The sequence below is a fragment of the Aythya fuligula genome, chromosome Z (genome assembly GCF_009819795.1).
Source record: "Aythya fuligula isolate bAytFul2 chromosome Z, bAytFul2.pri, whole genome shotgun sequence".
Taxonomy (NCBI): Eukaryota; Metazoa; Chordata; class Aves; order Anseriformes; family Anatidae; genus Aythya; species Aythya fuligula.
Window position 1 is genome coordinate 40,904,013 of NC_045593.1, and position 25,543 is coordinate 40,929,555.

General features: G+C 37.7%; 1 protein-coding gene across 2 annotated transcripts in view; it reads right to left on the reverse strand.

Moving 5' to 3' along the window:
• PRUNE2 (prune homolog 2 with BCH domain) overlaps positions 1-25,543 on the reverse strand; it is a 138,259-nt gene that overhangs the window by 78,540 nt on the left and 34,176 nt on the right. For both annotated transcript variants that reach the window (XM_032205327.1, XM_032205325.1), the window contains exons 5-6: positions 14,821-14,973; positions 11,940-12,034 (exon numbers count right to left, since the gene is read on the reverse strand). In XM_032205327.1, the coding sequence (XP_032061218.1) occupies positions 11,940-12,034; positions 14,821-14,973 (248 nt within the window). The remainder of the gene's footprint in view (positions 1-11,939; positions 12,035-14,820; positions 14,974-25,543) is intronic.

Genomic DNA, 25,543 nt, shown 5'->3' on the forward strand with positions numbered 1-25,543 from the left:
AAAAACACAACTCCATTACCTCAGAGGATCTGTGTAAGTGTAACTGACTGGAACACTGTAAACAATTAGGATAATGATATACATGAAGGAAGAATTCATACTAGACCATAAAACAACCAATATTTTCTATTTATTCATCTACAAGTATTTACAGATTAGTTCATAGAGATCAACAAAATGCAGCATACTGGAGGAGTATAAAATACCCAAGAATAAACAGAGGAACAAAACTGCCCATTCCAATTAACTCCTGTTCAAAAGACTGAACAAAGAGAAATCATACACTACTGCAAGAACCAATATAAAATTTAAATAGGCAGCCTGGAGATCTTATATATACCTACCTGTGGAGACTGGTTGACCTCAGACAAACATTTGACAGGATCCAAAGGAAGTTTCATATTTATTTGAACCTAACACCTGTAGATGTTGCAAGCAAAGCAGCGTGTCTTGAAGACTTGGAAAAAATGACTATTGAAGTTTCCTCTAAATATGATGCATGCACAGTTCTCAATTATTTGGCTGACTCCTCAGATCTGGAATGAGAATGCCCAGGCGAGAATGTGCAGGCTCCTTCCCAGAATAGAGAGTATCCAAACAGGGAGGAAGGAAGGTCTATTCTATACCCAGAGTTCTGTTGTACAAATCATAAGGCAGAGGACAAGACTTAAACTATTATTTTTTTTTTTATTATTTGTTTGTTTGTTTTTACGGTATTTTCCTTTTAGCTGTTTCATACTTGTAATTACAAGTGTGCAATGTCAGCAATTTCTGTTTTTCAGAACTATGTATCTGTTTCTGCAATGAAATTTATTTTGCACAGATGACCGTACAATGTGTCTGTTCCTAACTGTAAAACAAAGATTTATTTGTTTGTTTAAATATAGCAATGTGAAAAATCCTTTAATTCTCAGAGCTGGAAGCACTGATGAAAGAGGGCGCACTTGAGTTACTGGTACATGCTCAGTACTTCGTGCTGCTCTCCAGCAATTTTCTATGCCGATATGCTCAGGAGTGAGGCTGACATAGTTCCAAAGAGGTCCTGAGGTTCCTCCTCTCATAGTTCCAAAGAGGTTCCAGTTAGGGCAGGAAAGTGCCAAGAGAGAGAAGGTAAACCTCAGAGAGAAAGCAAGCATGTATGCCAACAGCAAGAGATACACCCGGGAGATCTCAGGAGATGGGAACATCAAAATATTGATACCAGGGATTTCCACAGTTTTAAGTCTCAGAAAATAAGATAAAAAAAAAAAAAAAAAAAATCCATACTATTATTTATTGTGTATCTCCATCATTGCCTGTTCCAAATTCTAGCAATGGACCAGAGCATCAACTCATTCACTCAGCTGGTGATCCTCCTGCAGAGGCCCAGGAAAAAGCTGGGACGCCTCATGCTACTGCGAGAGCAGCCAAGCTTTCACCAGCGGCCCATCATGGAGAGAGCTGGGCCCAGGGGGCCTGGCAGCAGGCCCGGCTGGAGCCAGGGGCATCACTCACATGCGGCTCCAACAAGTCAGCCTCATGGCAAGACAAACTCAGCATTTCTGTCTTCACAAATTCCCAGCCAAGGGGCAAATACACGTATACGAAATGGAACACCACAGTTATACGTGCTGAACCTGAATGTGTTTCAACTCAGTTTACAAAACAAAACAAACAAACAAACAAAAAACACAAACAACACACAACACAACAAGAAAAAACAAAAATGGGGGTGTGGGGAGAATATTAATATTTTCATTGCCTTTTTTTTCCTGTTCACTCACTGTGTGTTTACCATAAATTAGACCTGCTGAGAGTGTGATGCTGAGCAACCCATATGGCAAATACTCAACGGAGAGATGTGAGAGGAAAATCACTTTTTCGTTTCTGAATTATTTCTAGTCTCTTTATTTAGAAAGTCTTGTTTAATAGCAAATGCTGAGAAACAACCATGCTAGTGCTATTTATATATAGATGACAAACTTTTAAGGCCAAAACAATACATTTTCAGTAGAATAGGATTCTGTTCCTGATGAAATCAGACAAAAGACAGCACTTAGTGCTCAGTTACAATTTTTTGTTTTAAAGCACAATTGCAGGAGTTTACCAATCAGTATTTGTACAATTGCCATTTATTCAAATTAATCCCTGAACCCTTCTTTAGATTAAACAATCCACAGGTAGTTTAAATCCACGGTGTTCTAAGAGTCAAAGAGCCGACCTAACAGTTCCTCATTTCAGGAACTAAATTAGTGTATTCTAACCTTTTTCATTTCTAGTCTAGGACAAATACTTGGAAACACAAACATAATCAGCATATGAAGATGTATGGCATCCATGAAACCTATAAATAAATAAATAATCCAATTCTGGATGTGCAATCCAGGCCCAGAATGCAGATCATTCTGGTGAGCTTGCAGTAGTGAAAAGAAAGGGGTAAAGACTGCAGGAAGCCTCCCTGTGGAATGCTTACCTTTCTGGGTCTATAACGTTGTGTTTTTCTGTGTTTTTTTTTGTTTTGTTTTGTTTTGTTTGTTTGTTGGCAGGGGAGAGCCAAGTTTTCTGAAAATTTATTGGAAATGTGACTAAGAAAAAGGTAACAATCAGATTAAAGAACACCTAGTAGTGAGGTCTGTCCTTCTGCAAAAAGAACCCAAACTGGCAATAAATAGATACTAACTTTAAGCTTTTGCTTAAAAGGCAAAAAAAAAAAAAAAAAAAAAAGCATGGATTCTAGCTTTGGCAAAGCTAGAATCCATGTAGGACAGATTTTTCTTCAACTGGTTTAGTTGTTAATGCAAAAGAAGAAACATTATCCTGCAAGGAAGACAGAATTCTGCCAGATTCTAGTACTAGCTGTATCATCCTGGTAGACTTGAGCCAAACAAACCGCAAACCAGTACCAATTTCATTACTTCTTTTGTAAAGATGGAAGGTAACATTCTCCCAAACACAAAAGGGTTGTTTAAATGCCTGAATGCCCCATCTCACAAAAGGGTTGTTTAAATGCCTGAATGCCCCATCTCTACAATGCAAATAACGTGATTTCATTTAGAAGATAAAATTATCAGCTATTATAGTTTTCATTTGGTATAAGCATAGTGGCCTCAATAAACTTGTTCCTGTTTTATATCAGCATAAATGTTGTGTTCATATTGTTTCCAGAACGAATCCTGGAGGGTAGCTACCAGGTACATGTAGGAAATTTTAATCCATTAAGAGTGGGTTGATCACAGAGGAAGTAAGTATTCAGTCCTACCACTATTTTTATTTATTTTTTTAACCTGAACAGTAATGAGAGCTTTATGGCTTAGTATAAAAAAAAATAAAAAATAAATCATTAGAATTATACTAGTATGAGAAAGGAATCTCTCTCCATAGCTAAGTTTTCAAAGCATGATGTTATTGTATAAACATAGTTCACAAACATGGAGAAATAAAATCTTGAGATTCGAATTACTAAGAATCATTCTTCAGAAAAAAATAATTAAAAAAATAAACTGGATACTTTTCAGGAAAAATATTCTAGAAATCTAAGACCTTGGATATTTTCTAATAGAATTATCATAGTCAATAAATTCCATCTTTTGGAATTTCCATTCATTGTGCTTAGCAACTTTAACTTATAATTATTTCATAAATGGGCTGGTTTCAGGACTAAAAAAATAGTATATTTATACTTAAAGAGAATCTCTTATGGACAAACATAATACAAGTCTCTACCCACATAGCAGGGTAAAATTGCCTCAAAGGCATTTTTTTACTTGGTACACTATTTATATAGTCTACACAGAATAGAAAAAAATGTTCAAGAAGTAAGACATCGCAATAGTTGCGATATACATAGGAGTTACGAATGTCAGCTTTTCTAGCATCAAAGAGCCTGTAGGTTAGACATTTTTTGTGTTCACTTGAATAGAGAAAATAAAATTTACACAATATCTATAGAGTTGCAGGAGACAGGATATTTTTTGGTAAGAAACATTTATGGAACAGCTTTACAATAAAAAATACATTCAGAGAGTCATGGAAGTCATGAATAATTCTGTATACAGAAGCAGTGATCTTTCTGAGTAAAATTTATCTGTCCCTAAAGAGAAAGAAAATTTCCATTCTTCAGTAACATTACAGCTGGTGTTTTAAGTTACTCCAAATTTGAGTACTCGGACAGTGACTGAAGGGTTTCAGCTTGAATCATATTCTGCATTTTGATCTCTGTATAAATAAATTCTGAAGTTTCTAGTCAGACACTTGACTTCAAGCAAGCTTCAGAGCATATCCAGTTGCACACAGTTATCAGAAGGATCTTCCCTGCTACCATCTAACCAGAGCACATAAAAGCTGAAGAAACTTACACAGCACTTGATTTAACTAAATCAAAATTCCAGAATGTTCCTACATTTTAAAATGACTGATAGTTGCAGGATTAGGCTCATGGTACATAGCAGAAGGTATAAAATTCAACAGTGTGTGCTAATAACATAGGCTATCGTAATGTTTAGAGTGATAATAGTCACTTAAATGCCTGTTCAAAAGGTGTTTATGCACATGCTTTGCCAAACAGATGGGACAAAATGAATATTTTAAGACACAGCAGATAAACTGTTGTTTTTTCTGCACAAAAATGTCACTATTCTCAGTAAATATTGCAGGATTTAAAGGGTTTTTGTTTGTTTATTTGTTTTAATTTTATAATGAAAAATACAAAAGCAGTCACCAAGAAAGACATTTGGTTAAAGTATTGATCTGTCACTTCCTGTGGACATCCTGTGGACATAACTGCTGCCTTCTGCAGTAATACTAACACCAGCAAACACAAAAGATGTCATTTTACTTAAAACTTAAATTATTTTGTAATCTTGGATCAACAGTTGAATTTCCTACATTAAGGTTTTCTTACACAATAGGCAAAGAAAAATCATAAACTAGATAGCAGAAAAACAAACCTAACTTTTCTGTAACATGTATATTGTTGTTATCCCTAGCTATTATCAATCCCTATTTTCACGCATTATGGCCAGATCTCAAAATATTAAATGTTTAAGTTACATTTTAAATTAACATAAGAAAAACTGTATTGTATTTCATACAAAAAACTATTTTATGCTGAACATTTCTCAAAACAGCACCTCCCGCTGTCAATGTCTATGCCCCATGAACAGCTGAGCTGAGATGCTACTGACAAGAACTAGGAGAGTACACAAATGATAAATTAGTCAGCTTTTTAGAAGTCAGGAATACAGCCCAATAATGGTATTGTAGATATTGTTTTATTTAGCTGAGACATACTGCATATTCTAGAGCTGTATTTCATAAAGATATTCAGTATGTATAATAAAAGAGTTTATGCAGCAAAATACATTTCATAAATGTATTTGTAAAAGAAAATAGAGTTTATCTTATTGAATAACACAGTTGTAAATATAATCACATTTTCATTGTAAATGTTAGTATTTTAATCTAACATGTATGTTTAGCCGTTTAATAATTCTCACGGTTATTTTATTTTTATTAACTTCTGAATTAAGATTAAACAAAGCCACTAAAGGAAAAGCTATAAACAATTGCAGAGGCCAAATTTACACCAGAATTCACACAAAATTTAACAGATGAAGTCTATCCAATTTCTTCAGACACTGAAATAAACTCAAAATCAACATACACATCATTGCAGAATGGATATCACTGTATACTTCAAACATTCTTAAAAGGTACTGCAAGAACAATGCTTCTGATGCTTCTGCTTTACTACATGATTTATGACAGCAGTATAGAAGAAAATAATCAAATGCACCTTCCACAAATGACTATTGAATAAATTATTATTGAATGTTTTAAGCATGGGCTGAGTTGGACTTACTGATAAATCTAATTGTCTTGGCCAATCTTACAAATTTACTTTTTCCCCCCACACATACACCAAGACGGACCACAATAAACACCTTGCCTGATTCTCTGACAGCCTACGTTACTTCGTTTAGAACTATTTCACTGAGCAGGTAAACTTCATCCCATATCACCCTCATATCATCTCCTGGTCTTGACTTTAAAACTACAGTGCTAGAAATCATGATAATGAACGTTGGTTTTGCTGTCATTTGATTTCATGTAGTTAGTTAAGAAGCACTTAAACAATCTAGGGTTCTCCCCACCAGTTTCCTCTCATACTTTTAGAAATGAATAAATAACTGCAACAGAGAATTCAGCAGGTCTGCCTCCACTCTCCCCACCTTGGATCATACTCATTGCAGTTGAGGTATTTAGTCTGACCTGAGGCATCAACACAAGAGTCACCATCCTCCAGAACATGCATTCTGATGCTTAAACGTGAGTGTGGTATTTACAGTAATGCATGTTTGACTGCTTTACACAGTCCTATAAGGGGATGACTTAACCTTCCTAATACTTCTAAAAAAGCAAATCGAATTATACTTAAGCCTTGTGTACTATGTATGTTATACATTTTCCTACAGGCAGATCTCACAAACTGACATTTTAAGACCTTAATTAAGGTTGATTTATTTACAAATGGTATGTTTTCAACTCTCAGAAATGATGTATTTAATGTTTTATTTTTAAACACAATTAAAAAATAATATATAAATATATACATACTGCAAATGTAATACAGATAACAAATTCATTTAAGCCCATTTATGCACATTAGTGACACACCATGTGGCAGAAAGACTAGGACTACAAGAAGACCCCTTGGCGATTTATTTTATATTAAATCCCTAATGGCCTCTTCTCATCTTTGCAAAAATATGCACAGAAGTCCAGACTATGCAGCCATTGAAATGAATGGTTATTTATTTGCTAAACGAGAACCCTATGTTTAATGTTCCTTAGACATAAGGTAGTCTGCAAAAGTCGCATTCCTACAGCTCCATACATCATTTATTTTACATACCCTAACTTCTCACAACAGGCATCAGAAAAATATCTCTAAACAGCATTGCTATTGTAAGTTACTGTGAATTTTGTTTCCAATTCCATTATTGGAAGATTAAATGTTAACATGTTTACTTGGGGTTTTCTTCTTGTTTTGTTTTTAGCATTAAAAACAAATTCATGGACCAATCTGATCTCATTTGAAATATGTTTATATTTATACCACAAGAAAAAAGTTCCAAGTACGTAACTATGGCCCAGTCATTACAGATAGACAACAAAGGTTCAAACCTTCAAACAAATCTTAAAGACTCGCTTAACTGGGTGCAATAGCCTACCTAGTACTTGTTTGACATGCACCAGCTATGACAGAGATCCTTGCTTTGCTTTACAGAAGTATTAAAAGCATCACTTTTCATAATACACATATAAACTTCTCCAAATTAGAAGCATTGTTGCAAGCCATCCTACTACTACAAAACAGTCTGAAAATCAGATTGTCTCTCTGACATCAGACTATTTATCTATTGGGAAGTGGATCCATTGTGCTCCCAAACATTTAAAAATCTCCCAAGTTCCAGTTGCTGTGTGTTTCTCAAAGACAAAACCACAAAGAGGAAACTTGTTGCATGAGCTTGTTTTCCCTTGACACTATTCCCAAATCATTTGTACTACTAAGTGGTATTTTTTTGCCCTGTTTTCAACTGCCTGCCTTGATTCTCCCTGGAGGAATTTTGATTTTTCTATCATCCTAACTTATTCCAAGTTCTGTGAGTAGTTAGAATAAATGTTCATGAAGCAGAAGATTAAGGATTGGTTGGGCTAGTCCAACAAATGCATTATTAAGCTTCAACATATTGAGCCATTTTGAGTAAACCAAATGCTCGTGAAACCTGAACATCATTCTGGTGCAGTAGACATAAGAAAGCAGAGGATAGATTTCTCTTTACGAAATAAGTATTCATTTCTCAGGAAAAAAATGACTTTCACAGAAAGTCACATTGAGAAGATATTTCTCATTTCGTAGAGAATTCCAGCAGAGATCAAGCAAAATATACTCTCAGGGTATAACATAATGTAATAGAAATTAACTGTTATGCATGCATTGAATTTTGCTACAGTATCCTATGAGTAATCGTTATTATGACTTGTGAAAACTTTCTGGCAAAGGCAACAAAAATAACTGTGATCTGGTCTCTAAGTCTTTTGTCACACATCTAAAAAAAAAAATCCACAATACATATGAAATCCAAGTGATACACACTATGGCAGCCAGTCACTGGAGACACAGGTCTGATCTCAACTTACGACTTTAATGCCACCTAAATCCTGGAAGCACAGATAGAAAAGTAGTTGTCTCAAAAAAATGCAAAGCTTCACATAGATTCTCATAAAAAAATAAACTCCCCTGCATGAAATGCTTTCCCTGACTTTATTACTTACATCAACATTTTCTATTCCTTCAACAGTTGAAAGACTCTTATCAGGACACTTAAAAATCATACAGTTGACAACTAGTGAGCCAACAAAGAATGGGTCTAAATCACAGAACATTCATTAATATTTACATACAAATAAAGCTTTGAGATCAATTGCATTACTATTTTTGCATTTATGTCTTCCTTCATGAGAAACTGTTGAGTGCAGCAGTGTACCTCCATGTGTCCTACATGCAATAACACTAAGTAATTAGTAAGTATTAACTTACAATTGATGATTTATTAATTACCATCTTTTCCTTCCTTATAAAATACAGAACCTAGAAAACATTCCCACAGGTAATATGAAATGTGAATCTTTACTAATAAAAGTAGGGTTTATCGCAACATTTCTAACACAGGCTTTAATTAATGTGCCACACGGCACATTAATGAAATAAATTTTAAGATTCTCAATTACAGTGGGGAAACTGAGGAGATACATTTTTCTAATACTGTTTTTCTAATACAGGAAAATCAGTGGAAAAGAAGGAAAAGAGACTTAGCTTCAGGTCAAGATTTGGCTGGAAAGAACATCCATTCTGCCAAGAACGGGCATTTTTTTTTCACAGTTTACTCTCAACAAAAATCTGTAAAACTTGCCAGGAAAGTTGATATAAGAAAAACGTAAAATCATTTGATAATGTGCTACATAGGTGTGACATTTGTTAGAATACCTGACTAACTGATCTCTGACTGTCTTTACTATTGTGACATGCTGACTGAAATCATAGCTTGAGTGTTGAGCTATAACTCTTTCATTCTTCATGATACATAGCCAATGCAGCAGGAGATGTGCACTTGTGAACAGCTTACTCTACCCAAGTATAATCATATAATCATCATTCTTGGCCTTAGCAGTATCACCTACATGATACTGAACCATAGCAAATAATTGAGCCTACAGAAAGTACTTTCATGCAAAATGCTTTTACTTATCTGTTGGTTTAAAAAACAACGTGAGATTTCTGAAGAAACAAACACATCAGACATTCAACACCTGCTGCAAAGCCTAGCCTATACTTCATGTTCTTTTATGTTTAATCAGGTAATGTCTGCAGAGCACTTTGAGGAGAAAAAACAAATTATCATCATAATTGCTGAGAAAATCCAGAAGTCACTGAAGTTTATGTATTCTCAGGTCATATCAGAACAGAAATCTAAACTGAATAGAGACATGGGTCTGGACAGTTTTGTTTGTAATTCTGTTATGCGTAGTGTATTGCAGATACTAGATGAAGTAACTTGTGCAGAATGTTTTTACAAGCCACCTACTTTACCATGATGCAGACAACATTGTCCCTGGCTTCCAGACAGCAAGTCTTGTGCTAGTCAAATGCTGTAAATTAGAGAGTTTAGATAACATTTGAACAAAATGCAGTAACGTAATAAATGCAAAACTGATCTCCAGCCCAACCATTAACTTAGCAGTTGTTTTTAACCAAGTATGAGTTTGTAAATGTTAGGGAAAAAACAAAAACAAAACAAAACAGTTACACCTAAAAAAAAAAAAAAAAAAAGCTTTTTGATGAAAATATTCACAGCAGAAAAACAGGGAGCAAAATGTAAAGAGAGATGCCCATAACTTCCAGAAAAAAATCCTATCAGAAATGCTAAATAACATTAAGTAATAAAATTGCTTAACAAGTTATGACTAAAAATCATCTAACTTCAGTGAGACCCTAATCACTATGTTCTTTTTACTTGCAACTAAATCTACGTTTCTTTCCCAATGGCTGTTGGATGCATCTCAAGAAAGACAACTGTGAAATTTTTTTTGCTTGACCACCAGATCTTGCAGCTCCTTGAACAAAACAAGCCAGCATTGAACGTTACTCAGTCACTTAAAAGAGTTCAAAGATTTGCCTGCTTTTAGGACTATGAAAACCTATTGTTGCCAAATTCAATTTGCCGCATGGAAGAGAAGCTTCAGGTTATGATCACTTTGAGTATGTAAAGTAGCGAAGATGACTTCAATCATGTTTAGCCAAAGCTAAACATTAGATTTGTGGGGCACAAGGTCTGTATTCTACATAGTCTATGAAACAAAATTAAAAGTAAAAAAAAAAAAAAAAAATAATAATAATAATAATAATAATAATAATAATAATAATAATAATAAATTGTTAAGGATGTTAAAAAAAAATCCAATTTCTTCTTTTTAGGATTTATCCTGCAATACTCTTCCCCCTCCCCATTACTCCCAGCCTCAGCATAATTTTGAGGAGCAAAGTTATGGTTAACAAAGTAGTGTACTTCATGGCTGGTAAAGCCTGCTTACCAATGAGAAGCTAACAGATTCTGCTTTCAGAATTTCAGAACAGATTCTGTTTATCCTCTATAAAATAGCTCTAACTGTAGTAAAGGCCAAAAAATTCAGTGCCATAAACAAGCTCTTAAAAGAGACTTGTAAAATGTTTTTGTAATAAAGTTGACCAGGCCAAAAATACTGCTTTATCCCACCCCCTAAGAAACAAATACACCAGAGTAGCTGCAGAACTGCAGGAGGTATTATAAGATTACTTTTTTCATTTTTTAAAATTAATATATTTTTATTTCAGTACGTAAATCACATATTAAGGATATCTCACTACTTAGATAGCAAGATTGATTTATATATTTTACTATGCAAGCTTAAAAAAAAAGCAAAATTTTCTGGATAATTAGTGGGATTATGCCAGAAACTTCTTCATCCACAGAAGCACCTTATTTTTTTATAAAATGCCTTAAAACACATTCTGTAAGAAACCTCATAGGTATACACTATTAAGTACTATTCACGTGATTTTTTAAATATCCTTTAATCAAAAATATTAAATCTAAAAGTAAAAAGTAAACGATGACAACTTCATTTGCATGTCACATACAGTAATATTTCTGTCTACTTCAGGTCCAGGTATATTACCACTAATCTCTATAATACCAATTATCTTGAAATAATGATGCAAAACATACCACAGAGGTTTTCTCGTAGCAATTACAAAATGTCTGTAATTGGTCAAGAAGGAAAATTTTGGGCTATCTCAGGAAAACTCATTAGGACAAATCTACAGTTTTAATCCAAACAACCAAAATTCTACAAACTTCTGCCCTGTCGAGGTCCTTTGTTTGTATCAGCATTTTCATTTAGATTAGGTCAGTCCACACATGCATTCAGCAACGGACAAAATTCATTACATAATTTCAAGATAGGCATGGAAGGAATGAAGAACACCCTCTCCTGTCAAAGAACTGAGAAAGCATTAGACCAGATATATAAATCATATGCCCATATGCTATAACCTAAGTGAAAAGTAGTAACTATCTACTAAGTATAACTGAATGTTCACAACTTCAGTTGGCATAAACGCTGCAGTTAGCTAGTGCCATTGTTTTTATACACCATCAAACAGATCAACAGCAAGTAATAATCAGGTGCATACAAATGATTGTGAGATCAAAAACAGCTATTGGTTCTCTCAAAAGTAATTACATTATATATGAGCAGAAGTTTCACTAACAAGAAAATATGAGGTTCAAAATCTTAAAGAACTCTTTCTTTATGCAATAGGGCTGTTTACCATCTACATTATTTAAGCTTCCTCTTACCTCCAGTGTCATGTACACAGTGCTAATTGCTACTTTGATTTCTCCATCTGAAATTTCCTTGAGATCCTTCAGCATAGCTTCCTCAATGCTTACACCTGTTTTAGAAGAGAAAGGAATTTCAATACATTCAAGAATCCACAGATGAACAGATATAGCAACTCAAATTAAAAATGCAGTTTGAACCTTAATGTTGAGCCTTCTATATTTTAGGACACCCTATAAGAACATTAAAACCAACATTAATAATTCAATGCATAATATTTCCAGAGGTTTTCTTTGAGCAAGGAAGAGATTAAAAAGCAACAACGAAGGATGAAGAATTAAGTCTCCTGAAATGAAATGAAATTGCGTGAACGCTTCTACTTTCTAGGTCAATTGAATTCTAGTTGATGACAAATATATACCTAGACCATCCTTATGCCACTAATATGAAATATTTCTGGAATAAGAAGCACACTGAAAAGCACATGTAGATTATTATGGCATTTCTAAAATATTCAGAGGCAAAGCATTAAGACATTCTGTAAACACAAAATCATTCAACCTTTCTGGTTTTCCTGACAAATTGATACCAACAATGGTTTACGTACATCAAACAGTAAATGAACCAACGGGATGTGTATGTACCATAGAAACAGAAATGCAGATTATCATCCGAAAACAGAGTAAAATTGGAATTGCTTAACACTATACCCAGACATGTTGATACGCTTAAGTACAACGTATTTAAAATCCATATGACTAAATTTCTTCAGTGGGAGACGTTTGACTTAAATACTTTAAAGAGTATTTATTATTATATTTATTATTATATAATAAATATATCTCATGTATAGATACACAGTTGTATCACACCATCCGGGAACTGAGAAAGTAGCCAAATACCTATACAAAGAAAGATGTGAGCTATTCAGTGTCGAGTGGCAAATAAAGTGTCCACAGACTTTTAAAACTTAGCTGCATAACATCCACAATGTGTTTGCATGAGTGATTTTTCAGAGGAAGCCAAATACCCACTTAAAGCCAAAGAAATGAATCATCTCATTACCGTTCTTGTATAGAGTCCAGGTACTGCATTCAATCCAATGACAAGATGAACTGGCTTATGTTCATATATTTATTTTGTTTTTGAGTCTGTCCTTTTAAAAATATTTATGTAGCCTGTAGACTTTCTGTTTGACTACAGACCAGTGTGTCTCAAATAACAAGTGAATTCATGAACTCAGGCCAACAAATCATTATTTCTGCATGAAGCTGAGAACGTTTTTGCCGAATTTTCCTAATATGGTCTAAAATAACAGGTATGTAAGGCACAATGTTCAGCACAGGTCAGTGTCTTCAATGGACTTCAGAAACTCTTCAGTACTTTACTAATAAACACCATATAAATGTATGCAATGTTAAATACGTACCTTAGAGTATATAGAAAACAGCAGCTATGAAACAAAAAAGCATGACATTACCCTAATACAAAACTTGGAGAAGTAGGCATAACAGATTCAGTCTGCATGACACTTATTGCCAATAGTTTTTATATGCTACATGAGCAGGGTAAACTATATCAGTTATAAACCCTCTAGTTTCTTGTGTACAAACAAGTACACGACACTACTAAACCACCTTCCACAAAAATTGGCAGTACTGAGAGCAGAGTTCAGTAAAAGCCACATTCACTGCCTCTCCAATCCAGGCCACATAGTTCATTTCTGAACTCTGAATTCTTGACTAATGTCACAAGAAACGTCAGGGAACTATCCAAAGACTTATGGCCCTGAATTACTTATTTTGCAGCCTCACTGAAAGAAAAAGCAAAGGGAGTAGCACCTCAAGTTCTGCCCTGAACTACCAGTTTGGGAACCCATTTCAGGCTGAAGGTCTGAAATCAGGTGAGAGTATTCAGCAGATGGGTGGACAGAGAAGAACGAATAAAGACTACAAGTCTAAAGGGACCCTGTTCATGCCTGACATATCTAACATGAAAGTATCTCCATAATTCAATGCTCACTCTTTGGAAACAACTTGGTAGTGGATGTCATTTAATAAAGACAGTAAAAAAATTGACTGATTGCAACAACTTTCAGCATCCCTTCACAAGCCTGCGATCAAATACTAACTTCACACATTCTGAGTTTTGATCACTGAAATAACATCAAAATGTCTTCATTTATTTCTAGCAGAAGAAAGTGAAAGAGTTAGAGTTTTCCCTCTGTTTCCTTAATCTTAGTCAAAGTCACTTCACCTGTACAGAGCCCTAGCCCTAATAGCTGAAACCTTGATAAATTTGGGAAGGTTCAGAATAATAAAATCCACTCCCGTGACACTAAGGGGACTGCAACACAGTTTCTGCATGTGGCCTGAAACATTGATTATACCTCTATCCTGCGTTCCGCTTCAGTAACACAAATACTTGATTAGCACATGCTTGTTAAAGCAAATATGTGAAATAAATTAACTTCTACTTTATCTGTAAATCACAGAATGGCTGAGGTGGGAAGGGACTTCTGGGGGCCATCTGGTCCAAGCCCCACACTGAGGCAGAGCCACCTAGAGCAGGCTGCCTGGGACCATGTCTAGGTAGCTTTCACAGATCTCCAGTTAAGAAGACTTCACAGCCTCTCTGGACAACCTATGCCAGTGTTCTGTCACCCATAAAAGCAATATAAGATCATTTAGAAGTTCTGTAGTTCCTCAGCAAAAATTGCAATTCCATTATTAGAATTTTAGTCTAGTTATTTTAAAATTAAATATAACTACATGTAACTGTCAATGAAGATACAAACCATCCTGAAGCTATACTCTCACCACACACAATGAGCCAAACTATTCAAATACAGTTAGGTAACTGCATTTGTAAAATGTCTGAAAATGGAAATTCGATTACCTTGAGGGTTAAGCTGAGTCTCCTGGAGAACAGAGATAATTTCCTCTCGTGGAGGAAGACCTGGGAACTTCTCCTCTAGAACTGACAGCACTTTCTCCTGCTGCTCTGTGATTCCGTCAAGCTCCGAAGACATGCACTTGAAGAGTATGCTTCCTGAAATGTTGAAAAGTAAAATCAATGCCTCCTCTAAACTGTGAAGAGGGACTACCTACACCAGGATGTTTACCCCATCACCGTCCCTTTCTTCTTTGGAACTTGTTCCCACTGATGAGTTTAATGAACTGATAAAATGCACAAGCAAAATGCCAAAATAATTAGATATACTATCACCTGAACACAAAAATAAAACTGTTTATATTAAGATTATACTTTTTAGAAAACAATGGCTTCTTCTACATTGTTTGTATCAAATGATGGCTTCCAAAGGCAACTATACCTAGAATTTTAAAAAACATACTTAAGTATAGCAAATAAAACTTCAAAAGTGCACTAGAAGGGTATGCTACAAAATACAACAAGGTACATGCATGACTTTAGTTATTTCAGTTTATTTGACACTAGCTGAACCCCTGTCAAAGAACATATTAAAAAAAAGCACACTACGTTCAGCCAAACAAAATGATGCACTCTATTTAACTCTATCTAACCTTTAAGGTTAAGAGAAACATAGTTCAATGCATAACTTCTTCAAAATTGGTATGCTCTTACAACACAAAGGTGAGCTTGATGTCTTTTCAGACCACTATGTTCTGCATCCTGAATGTGAACAATTTCTGACACAGTTGAAGGTCTCAAGTCACTCTTTCATTACCTGAAGACTGGGATTCCATTTATTAATATATTCAAGGGCAGCCTTCGCACCCAATTACTCACACTAAATTAAGGACAATAAAGTCTTACAATTCAGCATTGAAATTATTTATTACTGTACTGTGCACAGGGATTGATTTCAAACAAGAGTATGATTACATTGCATCATGCCAGGTCAATGAGCAAATCAGTACAACGATATGATAGTTTTTATAAGCCAAAATGTTAATGTTTTAAAAAAGAGCTAAGTGAGAAAAAGAAAAACTTGGACATAGCCATCCTCAACCTCACTGGGCTGACTAGGAAATGTAGATCTATGCACATTGGCTGACATGCGATAATGCACCAGTGGTCAGGGTTCTTGAACAGAAGATGAGTATTTTCTGCTCTCTTTTCTGTTCTCTCCAAACACCCAGTATGAATCTGGTTTTCTCCTACACTGCTACCACAGAAAATAATGAAAACTATTTCTTCAAAATGTCTAGAAGCACGTGCAACACAGAAGAGTTTTCCTATGCTGAGTACACACTACTTATTAGACAAATCCTGTATGGATTAAGTATTTTACCTACGAAACCTATAATTCAAATATGCTATACTTATTTGTCATATTAATCTAAGGAATACATTTGACATGATGTGTTAAAGGACATGTGAGAGTAAAATATACATATCACAGATATGATTCTAACATCAGACATTACTGAAATCACAGTTTTCCTGGTAAATAGGCAAGAACTAGAACATCAAAAAAAAAACTTAAAATGGATCAACACCTATTAAACTTAAAAATCCTTTGAGTTAGTTTTTAATTATGTAAAAGTCAAAAAATATACCTACAAAATAATTTGCTTTTTAATTAATCGTATTAAAAATAAATGTTCAAGACAATGTTTCTGCCCTGTTTGATAGCATTAAAAATATTAAATAAATACAGATCAAATGAAAATCAAATATACTGACACAGATTTTCAGAATTGTTTTATTTTTATTTGTATATTTAGGTACTCATAAGAAGGCTCCAGAGAAAACAGATTTCAGATGTCTCCAGGCAATTAACTGATACTTAGCATCCAGGATATATAGACATATACATTATATATTAGTGATATAAAACTCCCAAGGAATTTAAACATAGTTGCAAGCCTCAATTTTCTGTCCCTTTAACAAGAAACAAGTTTCCCAATCAGCAGCCCCCAGAATGATTCAGTATTATTGTTAATAATATTGTATTAATATATTAATACTGTTACTCAGTAACAGTATTCCTTCATTGTTCCTACTTCTAATCAGAAAACAATGCATGTGCTACATATTCTTGTCCATATTTTCAGAAGAGCAATAAACGAGTTATATGGCCCACAGCGTACTCCCAGTCAGCACAGAGCTGTACCTGAATAAATAGCAGCTTAGGTACCAGGTTCCATGAATTATTTTAATAAAAACAATCTTCTGATTTTTAAGCACTTTTTTTTTTTTTTTAACCTCTGGGAGCAGACAGCAGGGTGCCCATGAATACACACAGGAAATTAAGACTCCCCTGCCAGGGGGGGACTGGGGACACCTCCCATTAGATCAGATTGTCCAGGGCCTCATCTAACCTGGCCTTGAACACCTCCGGGGATGGGACTTCCACAGCCTCTCTGGGCAACCTGTTCCAGTGCTTCACCATCCTCTGAGTGAAAATTTTCCTTCTAACCTCTAATCTAAATCTCACCTCTTTTACTTTAAAACCCTTTGTCTTATCATTACTTACCCAAGTAAAGAGTCCTTCTCCTTCCTTTTTAGAAGACCCCTTTAAGTATTGATAGGCTGTGATGAGGTCATCCTGGAGCCTTCTCTTCTGTAGGCTGAACAGCCCCAGTTCCTTCAGCCATACATCATAGGAGAGGTGCTCCAGCCCCTTGGATCATCTTTTTGGCCCTCTCCTGGACCCACTCTAACAGATCCACATCCTTCTAGTCCTGAGGGCCCCAAACCTGGACACAGTACTCCAAGTGGGGCCTCCCAAGGGCTGAGTAGAGGGGCACAGTCACCACCCCTGACCTTCTGCACACTGCTCTTTTAATGACGCTTCAGTCAAAGTGTTTTCAAACCTTTACCAAAAAAAAAAATGCAGTAAAATGAGAGGTGCAAGTTCTACATCGAATCAAGCTCAACACTTTTGAAGTCAATGTTATACCACTTTTCTGCGTGCCTGTCAGGCACGATCTGCCCTTAGTGAAGCCAGGTTGGCTTAATTTCCATGTGCCTTAGCACAGATTCCAGGAGGATCTGTTCCATGATCTTGCCAGGCACAGAACTGAGACTGAGTGGTCTGTAGTTCCCCAGATCTTCCTTTATTCCCTTTTAAAAAACGGAGGTCATGTTTCCCCTTTCCCAGTCACTGGGAACTCCATGAGACTGCCACAACTTCTCAAGTGTAATGTAGAGTGGCTTAGCAACTACATCCACCAGTTCCCTCAGGATCTGTGGATGCATCTCATCAAGTCCCACGGATTTGCGTACCTTTAAGTTCCTTAGATGGTCTCAGACCTGGTCTTCTCCTACACTGGGTGGTTCTTCATTCTACCAGTCCTTGCGTTTGCCTTCTGGGATCTGGGCTATGTGGGTAGAGCTCTTGCTGGTGAAGACTGAGGAAAAAAAGTACCTCAGCTTTCTCCATATCCTGGGTAACCAGGTCTCCCGTTTCCTTCTGGAGGGATCCCACCATTTCCTTAGTCTTCCTTTTATCTCTCACGTACCTAATAGAAGCTTTTCTTGTTGCCTTTGACATTCCTGGCCAAATTTAATTGCAACAGGGCTTTGGCTTTCCTAACTTGATTCCTGGCTGCCCAGACATTTTCTCTGTATTCCCATCAGGCTTCTTGCCCTTGCTTCCACTCTCTGCAGGCCTCCTTTTTCTGTTTGAGTTTGTCCAGGAGCTCCTTGTACACTCATGCAGGTCTCCTGGCGTTTCTGCCCAACTTCCTCTTTGTTGGGAAGCATCGCTCCTGAGTTTGGAGGAGCTGATCCTTGAATATTAGCCAAATTTCTTGGGCCCCTCTTCGCTCCAGGGCTTTGGCCCATGGCACTCTTCTACCACACAGATCCCTCAAGAGGCCAACGTCTGCTCTCCAGAAGTCGAGGTCAGCAAGCTTGCTGTGTCCCCTCCTCGCTGCCCTCTGAATGCAAATCTGCACCATTTCATGGTCACTGCAGCCAAGGCTGCCCTTCAGCTTCTCATTCCCTACCACACCCTCCTTGTCAGCGAGAATGAGGTCTGGCATAGCACCTCTCCTTGTGGGCTCCTCTATCACTTGCAGAAGGAAGTTGTCATCAGTGCATTCCAGGGCCCTCCTGGCCTGCCTGTGCCCTGCTGTGCTGTCCCTCCAACAGCTATCAGGGTGCCTGAAGTCCCCTCTGAGGACCAAGGCTTGCAAACGTGAGGCTGCTGCTGTCTGTCTACAGAGGGCCTTGTCTGCTTGGTCTTCCTGATCAGGTGGCCTGTAGCACACCCCCCTCGTTCTAAGGTCCCCTGTCCCTCCCCTCCCTGGAATCCTGACCCACAAGCTCTCTCTCAGCTCCTCACCCATCCCCAGGCAGAGCTCCATGCACCCCAGCTGCTCACTGACACGCGGGGTGATGCCCCCCTCCTTGCTTCCCTCGCCTGGCCTCCCTAAACAGCCTGCATCCTTCCAACACTCCAGTCGTGGGAGCCATCTGTCCCACCACGTCTCTGTAATGCCAATGAGAACAAAACCCTGCAGGCATGCGTACATCTCTAACTCCTCTTCTTTATTCCCCGTGCTACTTGTGTCAGCATAGAGACATTTAAGTTGGGCCCCTGATGAAGCTGACTCACTGGCTGCACTGGCTGGAATTCCCTTGTGCTGCCCTTCAGGTGCTCTCCTGCTGACCCATGGCCCTTCCCCAGGCTCTGGGCATCTATCCCTGGCACTCGCGTCAAACTGGGAGGAGTGGGATGGACTGAGGTTCTCCTCCCCTGCCAACTCTAGTTTAAAGCCCTCTTCACCAGTGTAGTGGGTTTACGTTTTGGTAGCAGGGGGCCATAGGGGTGGTTTCTGTGAGAAGGATCTAGAAGCTGCCCCATGTTTGGGAAGGGCCCCATTGTTTTCCAGAGCTGAGCCAATAAGCGATGTTGTTTTGCACCTCTGTGAGAGCATATTTAAGACAGGGAAAAAAACGCTGCGCCACACAGCAGCTGGGAGAGTGAAGGGAGTGAGGAACAGCCTTGCAGGCACCAAGGTCAGTGTAGAAGGAGGGGGAGAGGTGCTCCAGGCGCCGGAGCAGAAGTCCCCTGCGGCCTGTGGTGAGGACCGTGGTGAAGCAGGATGTCCCCCTGCAGCCCATGGAGTACCACAGTGGAGCAGGGTTCCACGCTGCAGCCCATGGAGGAGACCACGGTGGAGCAGGTGGACCTGCACCGACAGAGGCTGCCGCCTGTGGAAGACCCCTGCCGGAGCAGATTTCAGGCTGGACCTGTAGCCCGTGGAGAGGAGACCACGCAGGAGCAGGTGACCTGGCAGGAGCTGCTGCCCGTAGGGGAGCCAGGTTGGAGCAGTTTTCTCCTGAGGGATGGACCCCGTGGTACGGACCCATATCTGGAGCAGTTCTGGAAGAGCTGCTGCCTGTGGGAAGCCCACGCCGGATCAGTTCATCAAGGACTGCATCCCGTGGGTGGGACCCCACAGCACAGGGGACGAGAGTGACCGAGAAGGAGCGGCAGAGAAGCAGTGCTGTAGACTGACCATAACCCCCATTCCCCGTTCCCCTGTGCCGCTCGGGGGGAGGAGGTGGAAGAGGGTGGATGGGGGGGGAAAAGTGCTTTTGGTTTCTTTCCTTTGTTTCTCATTTCTCTAGCTTGTTAGTAATGAGCAATAAATCTTACTGTCTCCTTATGCTGAGCCTGTTTTGCCCGTTACAATAATTATTGCGTGATTTTCTCGTCCTTACCTCAACCTTTGAGCCCTTTTCACATATTTTCTCCCCATTCCTCTTTGAGGAGGGGGAGTGAGAGAGCGGCTGTGGTGGAGCTCGGCTGCCCACTCGAGCGGAACCACGACAACCAGCTTGGCAATCCCATGACAGGTCCCCACTAGCTCCCAAGATACCAGGTTTCTCAAGGCAAGTCCCATGGTCTAAGTAGACAAACCCCTGTCTATGGCACCAGTCCTATAACCAACCATCTGTTGATTTGCCATAGTCAACAGGCCCTTTGATACCCCTTTACTTTGAGAGGAAGGACTGATGAAAAAACTACCTGCACTCCCATTGGAGCAAGTGTTGCAGGAGTGTTGCTCATGACAATAAAACTAGTTTCATTCTCTTACACACACACACTAGGGAAAGGATATTTTTAATTATTTTTTTAATCTACTTCCCAATCAAAACAGATGGAAAGACTCCCTATGACATGGTAGGGCAGCCTATCATGCATTTCTACAGGTAACTGTGTTTTTTTTTCTTGTTTTCACTTGTGACAAATTCTGCATTTCTTCAAAAGTAAGGCAAAGCCTCATATTTGGTCTCAGGTTTGGCAGGACACAACCATTACAGTACGGATGTAAAAGCAGAATGTGTTTAGAAGTGCACTGCATCTACCTGGAAGCCTGGACCCTTCCCTGCTCACCTCAACGCTGACCTCTTTACATATTTTGATCAGGGACAACACCTTCAAATAGCAAAGCAAACCTAGAAATTTGGGGATTTATCACTTAAAACAAGAATGAAATGTAGTCAGCCTGAAATAATGCCTCAAAATAAGCAGATATCTTAAAAAGGTTCTTAATGGTCTTTTTTTTTTTTCCCCAGCTGTTTATCCCAGCAATACTGTAGTGCTTGCAATTGTTAACATTTCTAATAGGAATTTTTCTAAAATAACAGAAAGGAGAGTTCTCAAATTCACAGATGTCAGCAACTCCTATGCTCAACATTTATTCTTCATTCTTTAATACTATGTTCATCAGCAGGAAAAAAAGGCACACACTTCTCACAGATATCCTCAGCATCCTTTGGAGTGTTAAGATTTCAAGTAGTTTAAAAAAAAAATGAAACAGTTAACTTGAGGTACGTTTGCTTGTCCAAAGGTCAGTCCATTTAGTCATGTGGTCCCTTGTGAGTACCTGCTGTAAAAGAGATACATGGGCTCAGAAATCTCCTGCAGACTTTACTGAGTGCTGGTGCAACTCCCTCAGGGTTTCTGAAAGCATAATGGAGGCTGCTCTGTCTGCTGACAAGCACAGAAAAAAAAAAAAAAAAAAAAAGAAATATATAATAGGCAACACAAGATTCAATATTATTTCTTGCGTACATCATACTACATTACAGATGTTTTTTTTTTCCTAGGAAGAGGTCACTAGAAAATAGGCTAGCCCTCTTAAAAAACTATATGCATTTTATTCTTTTTGCAAAGCAGTTTGGAAGTGAAGCACTAGTTTTGCCAAAAGCAATTGCTGTGCATTAATATTAAACATGATCTAATGAAGGCAGAAGTCGTTTTGGGAAAACATTAAGAACAGCACAAGCATCTCCTGAATTATAAGTTTGTGGCTGAAAGAAACAGTACAATGAAAATATAGGCATTTCGCCTGTTGAGGTTTTGTTCCATGACCTGGAAAAATTTAAGACACGGAAAAGCAACAGTCCCTCATGGAAAGTATACTTTGACACCCCCTGCGCCCTCAAAAAAAAAACACCAAACGCAATAATGAAAAAACAACCACTGCAGATTAAACCAAAGCTATGAAACAGACTGAAGCAAGCACTTTTCCTTGTAATTAACAGCAAAGCCACAAAGCTGGAATGTAATGTAATTTTGGGGGCAGAGTGGGGTAGCATTGCCTTTGAGACAACTGTTTCTGTACATTAAAATATCTATCCAAACAACTGCAGTGTTTGTTGCAGTTTAAAATGTCCCCTTGTTTCTCACATGTATATTAAGGAAGAAACAATTAGGGAACATGTGAATCATCTGACTGACGTACAAGACAGAATAACATCAAAAAAAAAAAAATATTGGCATCATTTCTGAAGTCCTTAAAAGGACATTTCTTAACATTAGCCTGGGTGGCTAGAACAACAAACTAATCTTCTCTACTGAAAGTCAGACTGCCCCAACAGAGCACAAGAAGACCTCAACTATGCAGCTCATTACTAGCAAAAGGAGACTCACTTTAAAAAAAATTGCTGATGCTCTTTCCATAAATGTCTCTGTTTACATGTTGCAGTCTGTACCTTGTGGCATCCTTCAAGGCTTTATACAAATAAACATAAGGAGGCATTTTTTAGAGTACACTGACCCAAGATACCTGACAGTGAGTGCTTGGAATCACATCCTTGCCAGCTGGCTGCTACAAAAAATGTAATGATTCAGCAGTTTAATGGATCTGGAGTTTGGCAACAGTCCCCTTGTAAACATCTCTGGGGAAATAAAATAACACAGGCTCAAGACTCTGGCAGGTTCCATAATTGTTTGCTTCTGGCTCAAATCCAGGGACAGAGCAAGCTCTAACTTAAGGCAAATACGGCTGTACAATGCTCTGACTCTCAAAGCAGGTTCTATTCAAAACCCAAGGGTAGAACCAACTCATAGCATGTATGATGAGGAGAAAAAGATACCAGGAAACCACTCAGCTAAAAAAAAAAAAAAAAGTTCTTAAATATTAAACTGCCCAGATCAATAATGCTCAGTTTCACATGGACACCCTTCTTCTTGATTGCTGTTGTTCTTTTTCTGTTTAAACAGAAGAATAGGTGAAGTTTGTTCAAAGTTGAAATATGCAGGCTATTAACGTCTGCTTTTATTACTAAAGTCAACAAATTGCTAACAGCCTGTGACAAAGAAACCCCCTCCAAAAAGAGGCAAAAAATGAAACTGTTACAGCCACTATGCAGTAAGTATTGAGACATGAGATATATGTATTATCTTGCAAGTCTTCTAGCAAAATACTCACTGGAAAGCCAGAAAATGAAAGATGAGATCCCAACTCAGACACAGAGTCAGGGATCTCTCAGCTGTTTGGAGAAAACAAAATCCTAATTCTTACCACTCTGACTTCCATTTTGGTACTCTGTTTCTAGAAGTCCCCCAAAACTGATACATACAAGCATCATATGGATTTCCCTTGGAAGTAACACAAAGTCAGAAAAACAGAGCAGGACCCTCTCCATTGACTCTATGCCCATGCAGTGCCACCAGAAATTGTGGCTGCCTGTTAAACTGAGAGGCATCTGGCCTCTACACATGCATTCATCAGTACTAAAACAGCCACCCATCCTTACAGACTACGATATATGGTCCTGGTGTTTCCTATGCTCACAGGTAAGTTGAATATCAAAAGGTATACTTCATGGACATGGACTTTGACAAAAGGACATAATATACACAGAGGAACACAAAAACTAGACCTGGGCAGGTCATACTTGATCTCTTATTTTCAGACTTTGTAGTTTGATCTACCATCTACATACATTGATTTTTATATTTTTTTTACTGTCAAAACCAGTAATGGGATTCAGTGACTTTTATAAATTTGGAATGAAAGGTCCTTAAGTACCAAAGCCATTTTCTATTTTCGGAGAGACACAAAAGGACTTGCTGTATTGCTTAGTGTGCTATACACAAACTGCATTACTGGGAGAAATAGAAAAGCACAAAGTCGTAAGAAGACCTGTAGTTACTTAGGCTTTGTCAATCACTTGTCATTCTGTTTAAGAGAAGGTACACTGGCCCCCCTATATCCACCAAATTCTGCAAATACTCACTACTGAATAAAATAATTAAAATTTACTTTCTGATTTAAAAAACAAAGAAACAAAAAGCTACTATATCCCTTAAAACTGGAAGTGTTACCTCTAACGCAAACACTTTCAATATTTGTCTAATAAAAGCACTTTATTTTAATTTGCATGCAAACATGAGAGCCAAAACACATGGATGCTTACAGTCATGTATTACTTACATGTGTTCTTGTTGATTATTCAGAGCACTGCCTCCTGACTCTTTCCACCACCAAACAGGTAGCCTGAGAGACTCCCAAAAGCCTATTTCTGTTTCTGCCTCCAGAATCAATTATTATACTTGGTGATTTGCCTAGATCTCCTGGACAGCTACTCAACAGAAATTTGGATCTTAAAAAAAAAATAATATTCATGGCAGGTTTACTAGAGCTGATTAATATGGAAAGGTTCTTTAAAAGCTGGCTAAATTTAGTGTTCCTGTTAGAACTTCTTTCACAGAAACATAAAAAAAGATTACATTTTGTAATTTTTCAGAACATGCTCGTTATATTTGCTATCATAGGGATCAGTATAATGACAAGGGAAGACCTCACTAGCTTCTGAAAGTATAGGCAAGATTTCATAATCCTCATTAAACATTCCCTTTGATTCCTTAAAGGGCATTTAACATTCAAATGTCAATTAAAACCTAAAATCTTTAAAAAATATTAAATAACATTAAAATTGTTTAACTTAAGAATAGAATTCAGTTCTTGCCAACTCCAGCTTTATTTTATACGAAAGAATCCTGCTGCAGCAAATAAACTGAGGAAACTAATGCAAATGATAACTATGAAGACAGAAATGAAAATACTTGTGATTATTCAATTCCCATCCTTCGTACTCTACTGGGCGTATTATACTAAAGATAAGGAGAGTATAATGAAGATTTGGTTATGGCACCTTTAAGCAGCAGAAGTTTTGCATCATACCATTAAAACATCATTTTACAAAGAGGTACCACCATCGGGAGAAGCCTTAACATGTAAATATTAGATTCCAACCCACATTACTGTCCACAGACAGGCAGCTCTGAGCTGCCAGCACTGCACAGCCCCTGGAACTGAAGAACTGCACAGCTTTTCCAGCTACCCAGCTGGTGTGTCGACAGCTCCATTTAATATTCTTGTCT